Source organism: Uloborus diversus, chromosome 10 (genome assembly GCF_026930045.1).
Source record: "Uloborus diversus isolate 005 chromosome 10, Udiv.v.3.1, whole genome shotgun sequence".
In the NCBI taxonomy this organism is placed as follows: Eukaryota; Metazoa; Arthropoda; class Arachnida; order Araneae; family Uloboridae; genus Uloborus; species Uloborus diversus.
The window spans coordinates 110,003,512-110,022,160 of NC_072740.1; the positions used below are offsets into that span (position 1 = coordinate 110,003,512).

The window sequence follows — 18,649 nt, forward strand, 5'->3', positions numbered from 1 at the left end:
AGGATCGTTGGACTAATTCGCGTAGGAATTTCATCAAAATGTGTAAACATTTCGTTAAACATGTGTTTAAAAAAGAAAGAAGTTATTGGGAAGAAAGAAGTAATAGGGGAAAAAGAAAGAAAGAAAATGAAAAAACATATCATCAGAAACACAACATCGATTGTTTGTTTTCTGTTTGATGACTGTAGAACATTAGTTATTCCTGTTGAGTCGGTAATGGATCATTGTGCGTTTTGCTTGTGGTCTGTGAAAGAAACGAATCATATGGATTTTTTTTCTCACAGACAATTTAAGAGGTTGAATTCTTGTAACGACAGGGAATGAATAATGGTGTACGTCCAGCACTTCTTGTCTATTATATAATGTCTTTTAAAATTTTAAAAGAATGGTTGCGTGTACTTATGAACGAGCGTTAGAGGTAAAAAAAAATACCGAAACGTCACTATGCAACAAAAAATAACTTTTTGTCCGCATCTTGGTTCTAAATAGTCATTTCTTATTTATTTTGGGTCGAAAAAAAAAAAAAAATATTTTTTTTTTGTTATTATTAGCTCGTTTTCCAGATACACAAAAGCCTAGTGGAGAAAGAAGCACCACAACCACCTAGGATTTGAAGCTAAATTTAAAAAGAAAAACACCACAGTGCAAGGTTGTTCCGGTTTAACCTGCAAGAGCTCTAATTTCGCAACCATTAATCTTGGATGTATACTTCAATTGTAAAAATGTTTAACTCTGCATCTGAATGCAGAGTTAAGGAATTGAAAGTTTGAAGCAAAAAATAAAAATGAGTCAAAAATTACAAAATTTAACTTTTTATACGAGCCCTAGGTCTCCTAACCGATATTTAGGAAAATAATCTCCATTGAGAAATATTACTTAGACTAAAAATTTGTCATTTGTAGGAACCAAAACTCAAGGAGATATTCGAGTTCAAAGTTTTAAGGGATCATACAGAAGATGAGATTGAACCTTATTGCCCTTTCAGAAGAATGACAGGTTGTAGAAGTGAAAAAACAAAGTACTTATTTAAATTTTATACCACTATTCAAAAATACATGCAAATGCTATGTCATGACACGCAAAAGCACACTACAAAACCTCGAACAATTGAAAAACCATTCTATGCACACATATAATTTTAAACTCTAGTTAATCATTATCTTTTCCCCCCCAAAAGTAATATTGACGGAAAGTGTAAAGTGGTTTAAGTCACAAAACGCTGCGTTTCATATCTCGGAGAATATTTGTCGTACTAATGTCAAACTTTTTGTGTTGGAATTATTTTTCAATGGAGATCATTTCCCTAAATGTAAGTTAGAGGACCTTTGTCCGTTGTAAAAAGTTAAATTTTGTATGACTCATTTTTATTTTCGCTTCAAACTTTCAATACTGTAACTATGCATCTAATTTTGAACATTTTTGCAATTGAAAGTATGAATCTAGGACTAACGGTTGTGAAACGGTTGTGTTTTTAGGTTCTGTTTGTTATACACTTTTTACGTGCTATTTATATTTTTCTCTTTGCAATATTGTTTTGAAATAGCATGGAAATAGAGTTTGAGTGAATTATTAAAGCTTTTTGGGATCCCAAAGAAATGACTCTATTGAGTTGAAAATTTTAGAAGAGAGTAGTGTTACTTTTGGAACTGATATTTAAATTCCCAAGCGTTTTCGAAAATTAATATTTTTAAATTTGTAAAAATAAAAGAAGTTTTAAAAAATCGATTTTTTGCTCTTTTGGGCTTTTTTCAAGTTCTTTATGAACGCTAGGACATTACCCCAGGAGGATTAAGTTTTAATGGAGAACTGTTGAAATCAACTACTAAGACTATACATATCAAAATTCGAAAATCATTTTCTTTCGAACTGTAACCAACTGCTTAGTTCTAAGCAAGCAATAAAACTACCGGTATGATTTAAAACCTAATTGAAAGAAATAAATAAAACAGCTTAACCCAGCGCTGTGGAATGCGTTTTTTTTTCCTTTTAATTCTTGCGCGCTCACTCTGAGTAATCACAGTGAGCGCTGTGGTTAAAAGTAGTATTAGGGTAGTAGTCAAGCGTCCGGTGGTGTAAACACTACGTTTTGAACATAAACTTATGTTGAATCGTAAGAAAAAATAACAATTTTGCCACCCTCTGCTAGAATATCGAGGGGTATTAGAAAAGAGGTTTAAAGTCTCGCGTTTCACACTAAAAGATCGTTGCTAAAATGAAAAGTCATACTATCAATAAAAAACTCACTTTACGAAAACGTTTTAAAGTTTCCAGCGACACACAAGAAAGCTCAACGTCATTAAACTAAAGCATTAGTGCAATTCCATTTAAGTTACTTAAAAGTGGTTATACATCGGTTACTTTTTTGATTGCGTACAACAAAATTGCTGAATATAATAGTTACCAAAGAAACTGTATTTGTTGTAGTATTATACGGGCTTTAAAGTGGTACGAAAATTGAAATGATAGGAAAATTCGTTCTTGTTGAAAGTTGCAACTTAGTGACTTAAAAGTGAAATTTAAAGCTCTTTGGATGTTGCCAAAACTCATAGTTTAACATAATTGATCCCCTCTCATCTCCTTGTCACGTCAGCCAACATTGCATAATCATATCATTATGAAAAATGTTTTTTGTTTAGGTAAAATATGTTACTGTAAACTTCCTGTTCTCTCCCCCCCCCCCCTATTTCCCCTTGTCACAAACTCACAAGTTCTTCTCTCCTCAAAGCATATCATTATATCATTTGTGGACAACTCCTGTAAAACCATAAAGAATTTTTTTCAACTAACAATTGAGTGAGACAACATTCAATAAATAAATTTGTGTCATGTGGCTAACCAATGCACGAATTTACTGAAGAATCTACAAGCAATTTCATCATTTAAGTCATATATTTATACCCCAATTCACTGTTTCATGCGGAGCATATACATTACCTGTATATCTCATGAGGAATGAGGGACTAAGGGACCTTGTGTTACGATCTGAGACATTGATTTAATGTCTTTGATTTAATGATTAAATGCTTGAGACATTGATTTAATGCCAACCGTGCCATCGGCCCGCGGGCCGATGCGCCCTCCCGCCAATGCGTCCACAAGTCTAAACACTTATTTATTTATTTATTTTTTGGTGCAATTTCCTTATTTTTATTTATTTATTTATTTGTTCATTTTTTTTTCCGCTAAAAAACCTGTGCGACTTCACTTCGCTTTTTTTTTCTTTTCTTTAAACCCGTAAACCTGTGTGCCATCGTTATATTTATTTATTTATTATTGTTATTATTATTATTATTTGCATCTTTTTGTAACTTTTTCTTTTGCACTTTTTTTTTTTTTTGCGCCCTGTATAGGACAAGGTTGGTATCCACTTACGAGACCAGTCCACCCTTGTGTACGTTAATATGTACTGGACTCTGCAGGAACCAATTTAAAAAACGTATAAAAGACTAACGTATAAACGGTGCTTCACTATATAATTGAAAATCCCTCGTGAGAGGCTCCTTTCCAAATGTCCATTTCAATTACAGATGACGAATCCAAGTGTAAAAAAATGCTGGTAGCACATTTAATTCGAAGGGAAAAGAAGAAATAAATAAATAAAATCGAATAACATTTTCGCCCATCGGAGTAACAAATGCCTCTCAAGATGCTTTGATTCTAAAAGAATGGCTTGAAATTCCTTGTTTATTTTTATGCAAGACTGAAGTGAATAATTTGTTTTTGAAAATTTTGCAAGTTTCTTTACTGAAATCCATCCTCGCAACGACAGGAAATGAGGATCGTTGGACTGTTTCGCGTATGAATTTCATCAAAATGTGTAAACATTTCGTTAAACATGTGTTTAAAAAAGAAAGAAGTAATTGGGAAGAAAGAAGTAATGGGGAAGAAAGCAGTAACAGGGAAAAAGAAAGAAAATGAAAAAACATATCATCAGAAACACTATATCGATTGTTTGTTTTTTGTTTGATGACTGTAGAATATTAGTTATCCCTGTTGAGTCGGTAATGGATCACTGTGCGTTTTGCTTGTGGTCTGTGAAAGAAACGAATCATATGGATTTTTTTTTTTCACAGACAATTTAAGAGGTTGAATTCTTGAAACGACAGGGAATGAATAATGGTGTACGTCCAGCACTACTTGTCTATTATATAATGTCTTTTAAAATTTTAAAAGAATGGTTGCGTGTACTTATGAACGAGCGTTAGAGGTAAAAAAAAAAATACCGAAACGTCACTATGCAACAAAAAATAACTTTTTGTCCGCATCTTGGTTCTAAATAGTCATTTCTTATTAATTTTGGGTCGAAAAAAAAAAAGAAAAACAAATATTTTTTTTTTGTTATTATTAGCTCGTTTTCCAGATACACAAAAGCCTAGTGGAGAAAGAAGCGCCACAACCACCTATGGTTTGAAGCTAAATTTAAAAAGAAAAACACTACAGTGCAAGGTTGTTCCGGTTTAACCTGCAAGAGCTCTAATTTCGCAACCATTAATCTTGGATGCATACTTCAATTGTAAAAATGTTTAAATTCAGATGCAGAGTTAAGGAATTGAAAGTTTGAAGCAAAAGATAAAAATGAGTCAAAAATTACAAAATTTAACTTTTTTACGGGCCCTAGGTCTCCTAACCGATGTTTAGGAAAATAATCTCCATTGAGAAATATTACTTACACAAAAAATTTGTCATTTGTAGGACCAAAACTTTAGGAGATATTCGAGTTCAAAGTTTTAAGGGATCATACAGAAGATGAGATTGAACCTCATCGCCCTTTGAGAAGAATGACAGGTTGTAGAAGTGAAAAAACAAAGTACTTATTTACATTTTTCACCACTATTCAAAAATACATGCAAAAATTATGTCATGACACGCAAAAGCACACTACAAAACCTCAAAAAATTGAAAAACCTTTCTATGCACACATATAATTTTAAACTCTAGTTAATCATTATCTTTTCCCCCAAAAAGTAATATTGACGGAAAGTGTAAAGTGTTTTAAGTCACAAAACGCTGCGTTTCATATCTCGGAAAATATTTGTCGTACTAACGTTAAACTTTTTACGTTGGAATTATTTTTCAATGGAGATCATTTCAATAAATGTAAGTTAGAGGACCTAGGGCCGGTATAAAAAGTTAAATTTTGTATGACTCATTTTTATTTTCGCTTCAAACTTTCAATACCTTAACTATGCATTTAATTTTGAACATTTTTGCAATTGAAAGTATGAATCTAGGACTAACGGTTGTGAAAATACAGGTCATGCAGGTTAAACCGGAACACCCTGTATATAATTGTAATAGGTCCTGTTTCGTTAAATAATGTTTATTTTTCGGAAGGCAGCAGTTGTTTTTTAGCGTATTGCTATAAATGCCTCATTTTCTATTGCTCCTTGTACGTATTAAAAGGATAATCTTTTGTAAAAGCATAGCAGTATTTGTGAGCATTAACTCAGCTCAATGACCCTGATTTCTGTGACCAATTGACGCAGAAAAAGCAAAGGGATGCAAGTGGCAAAATTAAAAATTTGGAAATAACCAGTACAAATAGTAGGGTACCTTTCTTCTGTCTTGGGGCAAGAGATAGAACTAGTAGCCCTTGTAGGTGCTGCTGTACAGCATGATTTAGAAAAAATTTCAATGAAAGTTTACCTAGGATGTTATCTTTAAACGCGTTTTACTCAAAACTTGAAAATTTCCACTTACATCCCTTTGCTTTTCCCTGCCTCAATTGTAGAGATATATCTTGGCGAAACCTTTCCTCATGCTCATCGCTTAGTTTCAGTTTTTAGGCAAAATATTCTGGAGGAAGTGAACAAGAATGGAGTTTCAGGAATGTATTATGTCATCAATGGTCACAGAACATCTGTAGGGATTTTTTGACCAACTGTTTTTAGATCTCGTCTTTTCTGATGCTTAGAAATACTCGTAATACACCCTAAAAGGCTTCCTTGGTTGTTTTTCTCTTCCCCTCCAAAATGTTTGTCAAAAAACGCCCTGTTCGACATTGGAACTAAGCCGCTTCTTTTGTCCAAATTATCACATTACCTGGTATTGTCAGTTTATCTATAGTATTATTTTAAATATAATGTAGTATGAACAGTTTTTAGGTTCTGTTTGTTATGCACTTATTACGTGCAATTTATATTTTTCTCTTTGCAATATTGTTTTGAAATAGCATGGGAATTGTCAGAGTTTGGTGAATTATTAAGGCTTTTTGGGATCCCAAAGAAATGACTCTATTGAGTTGAAAATTTGAGGAGAGAGTAGTGTTACTTTTGGAATTAATATTTAAATTCCCGGGCGTTTTTGAAAATTAATATTTTTAAATTTGTAAAAATAAAAGAAGTTTAAAAAAGTCGATTTTTTGCTCTTTTGGGCTTTTTTTGAAGTTCTTTAGGAACGCGAAGACATTATCCCAGGAGGTTAAAGTTTTAATGGAGAACTGTTGAAATCAACTACTAAGACTATACATATCAAAATTCGAAAAATAATTTTTTTTCGAACTATAACCAACTGCTTAGTTCTAAACAAGCATTAAAACTACCAGTATGATTTAAAACCTGATTGAAATCAATGAATAAAACAGCTTAACCCAGCGTACCCGCTTTGGTAATACTCGTTCTAGCACGCCCACTCTGAGTAATCGGAGTGAGCGCTGTGGTTAGAAGTAGTATTTGGGTAGTAGTCAAGCGTTCGGTAGTGTAAACACTACGTTTTGAACATAAATTTATTATGGATTGTAAGAAAAAATAACAACTCTGCCACCCTCTGCTAGAGCACATAATGTCACTTTTGTAAATGCGGCCATGTGCGTGTATTCTCACTCATTCTTTTGTCTTCAAAATTCCAAGCGAAGTGGCGCTTTAGAAGTAGTGATTTAAAAATTTTGCTCTTTCTATTTGCAACATTTTATTCTGCACACCATATTATAAACGTCTGACGTATGTGTAAACTGATGCAAAAAAAATAAAAATGTATTTATTACCTACTTTGAAATTTACGAATTTCCTTTAGTGTCCTAAATGTAGATGTTTAACCATCAGTTAAGTTTAGAAATTTGTCAATTTACAACAGAACGAAGTAACATCCATCTGTATATAGGAACTGGATATCTATATCCTTGAAAACATTCTTAACTAAACGAGGAAAATGTTTTTGAAGTTCTAAGGTTTTTTGTTTTTTTTTTTTTTTGAGAGAGAGAGAGAGAGTTCAGAAAAAATGTGACTTTCAGATAGATCAAACGGTTGACTTTCGAAGCGAAACTCATTGTGGGAAGACTTTGAATTTCTGATTGGGAAACAGTTGTGCGAGAGAAGTGACGTAGTTTTTTGTGTAACTATAGGTCGCACATTTCTTTCTCGTTGAATAAAACGCCACTATCAAGATCGGATACAAGGGAGGGTGGGGACGATCGCCCCCTCCTTCAGCCGAGGTACAGAAACTTTCTTTGGGCATACTTTTTATATTAAAGTTTCAAAAACGGCGATTTTCGATAACCTCTAATATTGTTAGGGAAAAAGAGCGCTCTTTCTCGGGATTCTCCCGGACTTGAAGCCTTTAGCCCATTTTTTATAGCCCTAGATATAGGGTCTGGAATTTTCCACAGGATTTTTTTCGAAATTGCAGTTCCAAAACCTTAATTTTAGACGATTTTAGATGATATGAGCGATAGGTTCGAGGACACTCTCAAATTATTTTTCCGAAGAAACACAATTATAAGACACCTTTGATTACGTAAGGGTTAACGATAAAGTTCAGTATACTTCTCAGAAAATGTTTAGAAACTGAAGTTCCGAAGAGTACAGAGTAAAAAAAACGCCCCTTCCTTGAAAAGTTCCTGGATCCGCCCTTGCGCCACTTTCAGCAAATCTGGCAAGAAAACAGAAAAATTAAATAATAATTTATTAGGAAAAGCTTCTTGTGATCAACTGCATTTTTGCACCTCCTTTCTTTTAAATCTGAATAATTTAAAGATTCTCCTTTTATAGACTAGCTAAGCATCAATGAAGATACACAACTAAAGTTCTGCTATTGTATTGCCTACATAAATGTAAACCTGTAGACAGATTTTTGTAAAAAATATTTTTTCTTGACAAACGTTTTCCGGTTCTTTCCAAACCTTACCTTCATTAAAATAGTAAATTATCTGAAACAGAGCCAGACATACTCATAAAACTTTGAAATTTTCCTAAAATAACTTTTGAAAAGGACAGGCTGGATTTCGTTTTTTTTTTTTTTTTTTTTTTTTTTTTTTTTTTTTTTTTTTTTTAACAGCAGGCACGCATGTATAAGCTATGTGAGCAATTTAAAATTTTTGTAGCTCTTTGCTTACCCTATAACGTAATACTATGAGCTCACCAAGAACAGTTTGATGCACATCGAGTTTAACCACAACTTTTACCCCACTACTCTGCCATTGAAATGCTAGAAAACTTAGTAAAAGCTCACAATTTTCAACGAAATTTTAAGATTTATTCTAGTGCTATAGTCCTTCATGTTGCACCTAATTTAGAGCATACTTTCACCACAACTTTTAGTACGAATAATTTCTACAAGTGGTGCAATCAAACTAAAGTTCGTTTTGTGTTTAGAATTCGCCGAACGAGAATCTGTCTGCCACCTGGTTCGAAAAAGAAACACTAAAGAACCTAATACATTTTTACACTGGTAACGGCATTGTTTTTCATCACAGTAAAAAATCAGTTTTCATGGAACGTGTTGCGATTCAGGAAACGTTTTCGCAAAAAATCTTGTTTTTCACGGGAAACTGGTGTAAAAAGCTCGTAACGTAACGCTCGTAATGCTCCCTTAAAAGCTCGAAACGTTCACCATAACTTAACTTTACAATGGAGTTGAAAATATAATTAGAAATTATCCGAAGAGGGCTCGCCGTGTGTCCTTTTAGCCAAGAGAAATCCATTAAATACCAACTGACACTCCCCACTCGAAGTTTTCGAGCCCTGAACTCTCAATCAATAAAAAATGATAGCATTAGTTAGTAAATGAATAAATAATTTAAAAAATAATTTTGAGACTAATTTAAAGTTTGAAATGTGTATTTTTCCTTTTTTTTTTCTTTTATTTATTACGAAATTTAAAATTTGTGCTTTGAGAAAACACCTGAAGTGATGAGACGAACATAATTTCACATTCTGATTCAATAGTAAAAACTACGTCCGAAACATTTTTTTTTTTTTTCAAACGTTAAAAAAAAAAAAAAAAAAAAAAAAAAAAAAAAAAACATGACGCAATCCATCTTTTGCAGGCTAGTGTTATTTATTGTTTTGACGTTTTGATTGATTATAAATTCGCTATACTGAGCCCAGTTAATAATGGAATACATTCTCATCACCATATCAAAAAAATTCCTTGTTTTAGTTGTTCGCTCTAATAACGTTCTTTTACTCGCAGTTTTAATGCTTTTATTTCAACAACTTTTTTTTATATTCAACTAGTAAAATTTCAGAATCGCTGTCCTTATAAAAATCTTGAGTATATTTTTTCTATATTAACCACACTTTTCTTTACAGAACGACGGTATACAGCACGTCTATCATCAAATAAGCTATCATCCCGAGTATCTACATGAATTTCTGAAGACTCAAAACTTCCTTCTCAGAGGAGATGGACCACTTCGTTATGATCACAGACACTACATTGCAATTATGGTGAGTACTTTTTAATATTACTAGTAGAGAAGACATAATCTTCTTCTCATGGGTTAAAGGAGTATGGGTGGGTGGGGGGGGGGGGTAAGTCAGAGGGGCAAGTTAGCCTTGTCGCAAGTCAATTCCAAGGGATAAACTCTCTAGAGAGGACGAGTAATTTCACCACTCGCCGTACGTAACTTAGCGACGCGTTAAACAGTCCTTTCTTGTGTGTAACTCCACTACTCATGCTAGTCGCCAAACTGTTCTATTAGCCTTGTTAGCTTGGGGTAAGTCATAGCCAGGCAGATTATTCTGCTGGGGGGACGGAGTTTGATCTTAAAAGGCCATGATTTTATCTCGGAATGAGAGATTTTGGTCATGACAAGTCATAATTTTCTCTCGAGTTGAGAGATATTGATCATAACAAGCCATACTTATCTCTTGAGTTGAGAAATATTGGTCATAACAAGTCATAATTTTCTCTTCAGAGATATTGGTCATAAGAAGCCATGATTCTCTCCTGTAGTGGGGTTATTTTCGGTCATGCAGCCCAAGCATGTACTGTCATGGGAAAAGAGACTATTTACGTCAGAGACACCCCAAGTACAACGCTTCGTATCATAAACTTCGTAAAAGGGTTGAAAACGTTGTTATAGCCATTTCATAACGTTTATGAAATGTTTAAACGTTACGTGTGCTGTCCAGGTAAGGTGTTAATTTTTCATAAATAAAGTGCTCTACATAATTCTGTATTTAGTTGTTGTTAAGGGGCTTTCTTCTTGTTGAAATTTGCAGCAACTTAAAAAAGTTTAATGAAAACTCCACTTTTTTAACTTATAGCTGTGATCAGCCTTACCATGAAATTTTGTACACTAAATTTCGTTCAATTTGCACTGTAAAAAAATTCCGAAACGTTACTGAGTACTTCCGTGTAACGTTCCGGGAATTCAGTGGTTTTTATCCATTTTCTGGAAAAATCAAGTATCATTGTCAAAAAGTTTCCTGAATTGCTACAAGTGGCACGAATTCAGACTTCTCACTGTTGTAAAAAATATTTTTAGCTCCCAGTTTAAAGATTAACTAAGCGTATTTATAAAGTGTATCGCCTACAGCTCGATTGCGGCCAGTCCAGACTGATAAAGCGTCCAGAGGGCGCAAATCAGTCAATGGACTAAGTGGCTTTGCTAAGAACTGCAGGCGAGTTAAAACTCTTGATCGTTACTTGCTTGCAATTCCGCATTAGCTTTGGCCATGTTTATAATAGTGCTTTTGGAGCTTTCCTGAAAACGCAGGAAAGTGTTAAGTTGTTATATTATGCCTACTTAAGTTCACTCTTGAGTTCCAGAGATACGACTGGATTTAAACAGGAAGATTTCTAATTTTTTCAGAGGGTTACTGAATTTTAGCGAAAAACGTTCCTGGCATTTTTAAGATATATTAATGGAAGATATTGGGCACATCAGCTGCCCATTATTTTCCAGGAACATTTCTGAACCGTTTTTACAGTGTGATCCATCAGTTCCTTTACAGTCAAATTGAGAAAACATCATCTCGTAATGTTTCAAAATTTTTGCTTTAATCACTTTTGCATTCTGAGGAGAGGGGTTAACCTCAAGAGGGGGGAATATTTAATGATGGGTATTTCACTCCACATTCCAATAATGATTGTAACGAAAGTACAGTTACACGAAGAAAAAGTTGGCGAAGAGAACAGCGCCTGTAAGTTTCCCTTTTCAAGGTTGGGGTAATTTCTGAAAAACTGGTAAATAGATGCGTTTATTGCCATTTCAGTTTTCCTAACTAGTCTAAAAATGATATGTTGAACGCACAGAAAGTTTAACAGCTTTCGTTAACTAACAGACAGAAAAACCGTTAAATATTTCTCTAATTGAAAATATGTTTTTCGGCGTTGGCCTTCCTCGGTCGGAGTCAGCTGCCTCTCCGCAAATAGCTTTTAACTCGGCACAAACAGTAAAAATTAACAGCTGTGACCAAAGTTTACTTCAAATTATTCTGAAAAGATAATCTGTCTAAATCATTTTGAAAAATGTTCTTAAACGCGTTCCTAAATGTGTTCAAAAAGTCAACTAAAATAAATAAGTGCTCTGAAAAGTGTAGTCGTAAATGTTCCGAAAACTATTCCAAAATGTGTCCGGCAAGTTTTTCTTTAATAAATAGGATTTGCTTATAAGTATTAAAAAGTATTCAAAATGTGCTTCTATTAGTAGACTTCTATTAGCAAACTAGGAAATTTTAGTACTTGTACATGCAATATAACAGGCAGTCTAGTTATCACATCCAGAGAGTGCAGTTTCGTTCTTATTAGTCTCTGTATATGATAACCGGGCTATCTGGAATACTGCATGTAGATCTGCCTTAGCCATGGCCTAGGGGCAGTAACTTACTGCTAAATATCTTACATGTGTTTATGATATTTACGAAAAGTAATATTTTTAGTTAGTAGCCCTAAACTGCGAAAGATTAATTCTGTTATGAACAAATTCAAGTTGTTTTTTTTTTTCCTTCAACTTTAATTTATTTTTTACTTTACTTTATTATTTTTTTAACATCACACATTTGTGTTTTGTCGTTATCGTTTCAGAACGCTAGTAAATTCGGCTATTTTTACGACTTTTTTCCCCCTTCAGTTTGATTAAGAATGAGATTTTATTGCTTTACCTTACTGTGGAGTAGTTGCGATAAAGGTGAAGGTGAAAAAAGTAGCAACACGGAAAAGAACGTGTTTTAACAGCTGTATAAGAGCAACCACAAATTTCAGAAGCATGAAAGAAAAAAAGAGAAAGGAAATTAATGAAATATCATAATCTTAGAATTTCGTATTTGCTAAACGGTAATTGTTAAATTTTATTTTGCTATATAAGACGCAATAAAACAACTTTTCTAATTTTCAATGGAATATCTTTATCACCTCAGGACTAACGAGAGGCCATGTCAGTCGAGTCGAGAACTGGGGGTTCGACGCTTCGGGTGGCTCAACTCAAAGTGCTAAAAAAGTTGCACGTTTTGAATTGTGCTACAGATAGATCAAAAACTGTACAAAGTGAAATAAGTATTCTTAGAACTGATTCTAAAAGTTTTCCGAAAAGGGGACAAATGCCCTTGTTCAAAAAGTGCTTTATGATTTGCGGTGTAAACAAAAAATGGGCAAATTGATAACACGTGTTCGTAATAACGCAGAAAGTACCATTTTGATTTGGATGTGCCACAAACTGGAATATCACTTTGATGTATGCCGTGTGACCAAGGATTCGCACATAGGACACATTTAAGATATCCAAAAAAAAAGTTTCATTTTTCTTTTGATTTTTTTTTTTTCGGATTCGTCTTAGTCTTTTACTGTTATATAATGCTCCTAAACTCCGGAGGGAGTTATGAATAATCCTCAATTTTATTTTATTTTATTTATTTTTTAAAATATATTTAAGCTGGTTTTTTGACTTATCATCTTAAACGGACTTGCTTCTTTAAATTGCCAAGTAGCTTTTCTTTTAGTGTTTCATAAACTCGATATTTGAACTACCAGTTTATTGTAAGGCTTCTTTGTTTGTGTAGTTAAGGTGTTCGTGAAATGTTGCCGATTCTTGCTGACCATCATTTTCAAAAAAATGTATTTCATTTCGAAAAATCCTTAACGTGTGTTTTGATAAGTTTTCAGTCTGGAATGTTTCTACTAGTACCAGGGGTGCCCATCCCCCCCAAGCTCAATGGCGCAAATTCCCCCCCCCCAAAAATTTTCGCGCTTTCGAATCGGGTGAAACATAAGTTTTTAGATTATTTAATTTTCAGTCATATTCACGGGGGGGGGGGGGGCACTAACAAATACCTTTTGAACTGAAATATTGTTGGATTGTTGACCCACCTTGCCTTCCCAAAGTTTACAACGTGGACCTTGAGTAAACAAGTTTTTGGGTACCAGTGAATTTTGCTACACCTTATTTTTTTTTCGAAATATATTAGAGGGAGAGTGGATTAAACATTCTGGCTAGGGATGGAGTCATTACTAGATGTATACAATATGATGCTTGAAACAAAAATTTATTGTCACTTAGATAGGGAGTCGAGGGATTCTCCCCCAGAAAATTTTCGAAATTGTAGTTTTAAAACTAGTTTTAGACGATCTCTGGTGATGTTAGGGGATAAATGGTTTGGTGCCCCCTTCCCGGTAATTTTTCAATATTGAACCTTTAAAAGCGCAATTGTAGATAGTTTAGCGTTGTGTTAAGGAGGACTCTTCTTCGTTTTCACAATTGTAGTTTTAAAAACGCAGTTTTAGACTATCTGTGGTAATGTTAGGGAATGAAGATATACTAGGGCTCGTCCCAGGGAAATTTTCAAAATTCAAGTCTTAAAAACGCTATCTATGGTTGGGGAAAAGCAGTATTTTGAAATTGAACTCTAAAATCGCAGTTGTAGCTGACCTTTGTGAAGTTAAGGAAAAGAGTTTTCGGAAGCTCTCCCGAAATTTTCTCGAAATTGAAGCTCTGAAAACCAGTTTTAAGACGATTTTTCAATAATGTTGAAGAGAGTGGGGGAGGGAGAGGGGCGCTCCACCTAAATGTTCGAACTTGTAGCTTTAAAAGCGCAGTTTTTCTAGATCTTGATAATGTTAGTGGAAGGTGAATTTCGGTGCCATTCCCCCGGAAATTTTTTGAAATTGATACTTCAAAAACGCATTTCTAGGCTTGTCTTTGATTGTGTTAAGGAAAGAGGGAGGAATCAGGGGCTCTCTCCTATAATTTTTTTTTAAATTGCAGTACTAGAAATGCAGTTTTAGATAACTCTTGATAATAAAGAGGGTGTTATTCTGCCGTTACAGTAAGGGCGCTCTACCGGAAGTTTTCCAAAATTGAAGTCGCATAGCCAAAAAAGATGAATTACACACACCGTAACAGATATTTTACGGAAATCCTCAAAAATGGATTCAGCTATTAAGCATACATCGAAAATCAGAACTCGGGAATTTTAACGAATCAAATATCCTTCTACACATATCAGATATAGAAAAAAGTAAATATGATTTACGAAAAATAATTTAAACACCTTAAGAACAGACTGTTCTACTTCCATCAGCAAAAACCAACATCACTGAAAGGTTTAATAAAAACCATCTAATGATAAATTGAAACAATCAGTTTAAAAATGGTAGAGAAGATGGGGGTAAAAGTGAAATGAAAAATTCTTCACAAGCTTAAGATAGTTAATGAAGAAAATATATTAAATGTCGATTGGAGGGATAAAAAATATGTTATTCGCCAACTTCAAAACTATAGTTTTTAAATGACTCAATGAAATACTAAAGTATACTGGTCAGAATTATTACAAACAATAAAACATTTTTAACCTCTCTCCCTCTCATCACTGTTACACGTATTCATCATGCATAATTGTTCTATTTCCAGAAAATTTATGAAAAATTAAAAAGAAATCAAATCGTCTGATTCAGTTTTGAAACGGACACCAACTCCATGCCGTCTGTGATGTTAACTGCATTGAAAAAGAGACACGGTCATTAAGTTTTGGAAAGAGTACCAGAGCCGTTGCTAGGTCAAAAAAGAAAACTGGGTGGGAGGTACGCTTTTGGCGGCCCCTTAGTTGTTTCAAACGCATGTTCCAATATGCAGAGAGAGAAGATTTAGCTTCTGGTTTAGCAGAGATAGTCATATTACTAGACCTTTTAGTACTAGCAATATAAATTTAATCGTAAGGATAATATTAAATTAGAATTAGGGGGTTGCGGAGGGCTACCTTCTTGCATTATTTTGAAATTGAAGACATAAAAACGCAGTTTTAGACTGTATTTTAAGTTTGGGAGGAAGGAGAGAGGAGGTCCAGGATAGCCTCTCCCGATATTTTTTCCGAATTTATATTCAGTTATGTTCAGAAGAGACGGCCCGGGGCTGTCTCCCGCGAATTTTCAAGATTGTTATTTGAAAAACTATTTTAGACGATCTATAGTGATGTTAAGGAAGGAAGAGACTCGAGGTCATCGTTCTATAGTTTTTCAAAATGCAAAGTTCAAGCACCTATTCCCAATTGTGAATTATTTCTGATTGTGACAATTACAGGGAGGTCCCAGGGGAAAAAATTGAAAATTGTAGTTCGAAAATGCAGTTTTAGACGATCTGTGGTGATATTAAGGAAAAGAGAGAAAGGGGCCACCCCACCCCCGAATTTTTTAAAAATTTTGAAGCCTTAAAAACGCGATTGTAGACTTTTTTTTTTGTTAAAATTCAGTGCACCGCCAGTTTTTTTTTTTTTTTTTTTAATAAGTAAAGTTCCGAAAACATAATTTAAGTCAACCATCGATGAAGAGAGGGGGGAGTTTTGAAAGGGCTCGCGATCAGAAATGTTTCGTAATTGAAGTCCTAAAAGCGAGATTTAAGACATTTTTCGATGATGTTGACGAGAGGGAAAGAGAAGAGGGGGGGGGGGGGCATTCTCTCGAAAAAATTTCGATCTGTTGAAACCGCAGTTTTAGAAGATTTTTGGTAATGTTAATGCGTGTAGAGATTCGGAGTCCTTCCCTGTCAACTTTTCACAATTGAAATTTAATTAACGCAATCGTAGACACTTTTAAATACTGTAGAAGGTTTTGGAGATCTTCCCCGAAAAATGTTCTGAGTTGAAGCCTTTACAATGAAATTTTTGAGGATCTTCGGTAATATTTGGAGGACGATAGTTTCGGGACAACTCAGGGAGCTTTTTTAACATTAAAGTCCAAATGACGAAATTTATTCGGCCTTGAATGATGATTAATGATTAATTGAGAGGGCGTTTCTCGGAGGTTACGTTGGGAGCAAGCACTCTCACGGTTTTTCAAAATTGCAGTCCTAAATACTCAGGTGTAGGCCATCTTTAATGACGTTAGGGATGGGGGTGGAGGTGGGGGGGGGTAAGGGATGGGGTTTGAGAACGTTTTCACGGGATTTCTTTTAAAACCTAAGTTTTAAAAACTTACTTCCAGGCCAGCTTTGGGGACGTAAAAAGAAGGGTTTGGAGTTCCCCACTCTTTCGTTCAGTTTGGCTACGTCCCTCCTATCTTCATTGTAAATTTTAATTATTGATAAACATATTGTGGTAATATTTTCTTCCAATTTTCCTTTGACAAACACAGTTATTTGCTTGGAATTTCCATAATAAAGTTTTCTATTTCCCGCCTAATATTTTTGGTTTTTTGCAAATACAAGTGTTTACGGCATTAGAAAAAGGAATTTTAACATTTTGAACGAACGTGGTAATTTTCTGCGATACCTTAGGTCTCTATTCCACTTCATTTTATTTTAAATATGCCACCTGCATCTCTTGATTAAGCTTTGATTTACTTACGATTTTTACATCCAAACATTTAGAACGTTTGGTGTGAGTAATCATTACACAATACTTTGAATCTCTCTTTGCATTTTACTGTTTTTTTTTCCTCTCTCTCTCTCTCTCTTTATTTCAAATTTATTTCGGCGACCCATACATTTTTCTCCACTTAGGAATGATTTTCAGGACAACATTCTTCATCTAAATAAATAAATAAATACATATGGGAATGTTTCGGCGACCCCTATCCTATGGGTGTCCTAATGAAGCTGTCCTATTTATTTATGTTTTTTTTTTTCTTTTTAACTGAAGAATCATGAAGCATGGTTTTGTATAACCAGGGCTGCCGACAGACAAGGCGTGCACCATGTTAGTTTTGTTGCCAATCCTCCCTCCCATTACGCTAATTTTACTCTATGCACAGTACTTTGATTTGAGCCGAGCCCATAGTTTCCGCCTAGGCAGACATGCCCACTCTGTGGCCTAATCAAGAGTGTAGTGTACTGAATACTTTTTTTTTTTTTTTTTTGCGTTAATAAAAGTGTTTGAAGCGTACATTTCTGCGGCCCTTACTTAGATACTCTTAATAAAAAGAAATCATGGATGTTCCTAAATTGTATTTTAAAATTACATTTTCTATTCAAATTTTACAAAAAGACTCTTTGTCACTTATTTCAATTGTTCACTTATAATAACTATTTTAATTTTGAAAAACGACGAAGAGATTCCCATTTTCTTCGTTAGTTGCATTGCTAAAATGAAATTGGCGGCCCCCTTCTAAAAAATGGGGAGGGGGGAGCTGCTACGGCGACAGTCCTGAAGAGTACATGAAAAAAGTAGTATTAATGCATCAATTTCTTGTTGAATGGGTTTAAATCTTTTTTCCTTTCAAAGTTCAAAAATTTCATTTTCTAAAGGGAAAAAAAACCTTCTGGGAAAAAAAATCCCCCTCAAAAATTTTGATGGCGCAACTTGCGCCATAATCCCCCCCTGTGGGCACCCCTGACTAGTACGAAAAGAAATATGTTCTTATAAGCTTGATATCGATTTAATTGGGCAGTTATATACTAAATTAACTTCTTTTTGCAATGGGAGTGATGTCCCCGTCTCTTAGAAGCTGGCCCAAGCAAGTATATTAGGGGCGTCAATATATAATTTCGTAAAAACCTGTTTTTCAAATTAATGTGATGATCTGGAATTATCTGACCCTTCCTTTTTGAACTGGACAATTAAGCACAATATTTTTTTAAGCAAACACCGCGAAATCGTGTTAAGGACCAAGCAGGGACGTGCACAGAAATTTTGGGGCCCATCAGCCATCACAATAAATGACTTTTCCGGGGCCCCCTCTATAACGTTTACCCCTATATTTCACCCCTAGTTTTATAAGTATTGGCCCATTCAGGCTCGGACCGGGTCAACAGGTGTCCCTTCTCACCCCCCCCCCTCCCCCCGGTGCACGCCCCTGGGACCAAGCTATAGGGTTTTGTTTTTGCTTTGTTACCATTGAGAAGAATTAGAAGCATAGATAATTTGTTTTTTTTTTTTTTTTTTTTTTTGGAGCGATTTTATGAAGTAGGGTTGAATGCTGGTGATGAAAGCCTGCAGCACTTAAAGTTTCACTTAACCGTTCGCGGTTTTAATTTTTTATGTGCATCTAGAGTTGTTAAAAT

The 18,649-nt window shown here is 34.5% G+C and overlaps 1 protein-coding gene across 1 annotated transcript in view; it reads left to right on the top strand.

The window, feature by feature from the left end:
* The window catches only part of LOC129231439 (sestrin homolog), a 158,689-nt gene that overhangs the window by 75,233 nt on the left and 64,807 nt on the right, over positions 1-18,649 (top strand). Inside the window, exon 3 of the mRNA XM_054865755.1 lies at positions 9,528-9,665. Within this exon, the coding sequence (XP_054721730.1) occupies positions 9,528-9,665 (138 nt within the window). The remainder of the gene's footprint in view (positions 1-9,527; positions 9,666-18,649) is intronic.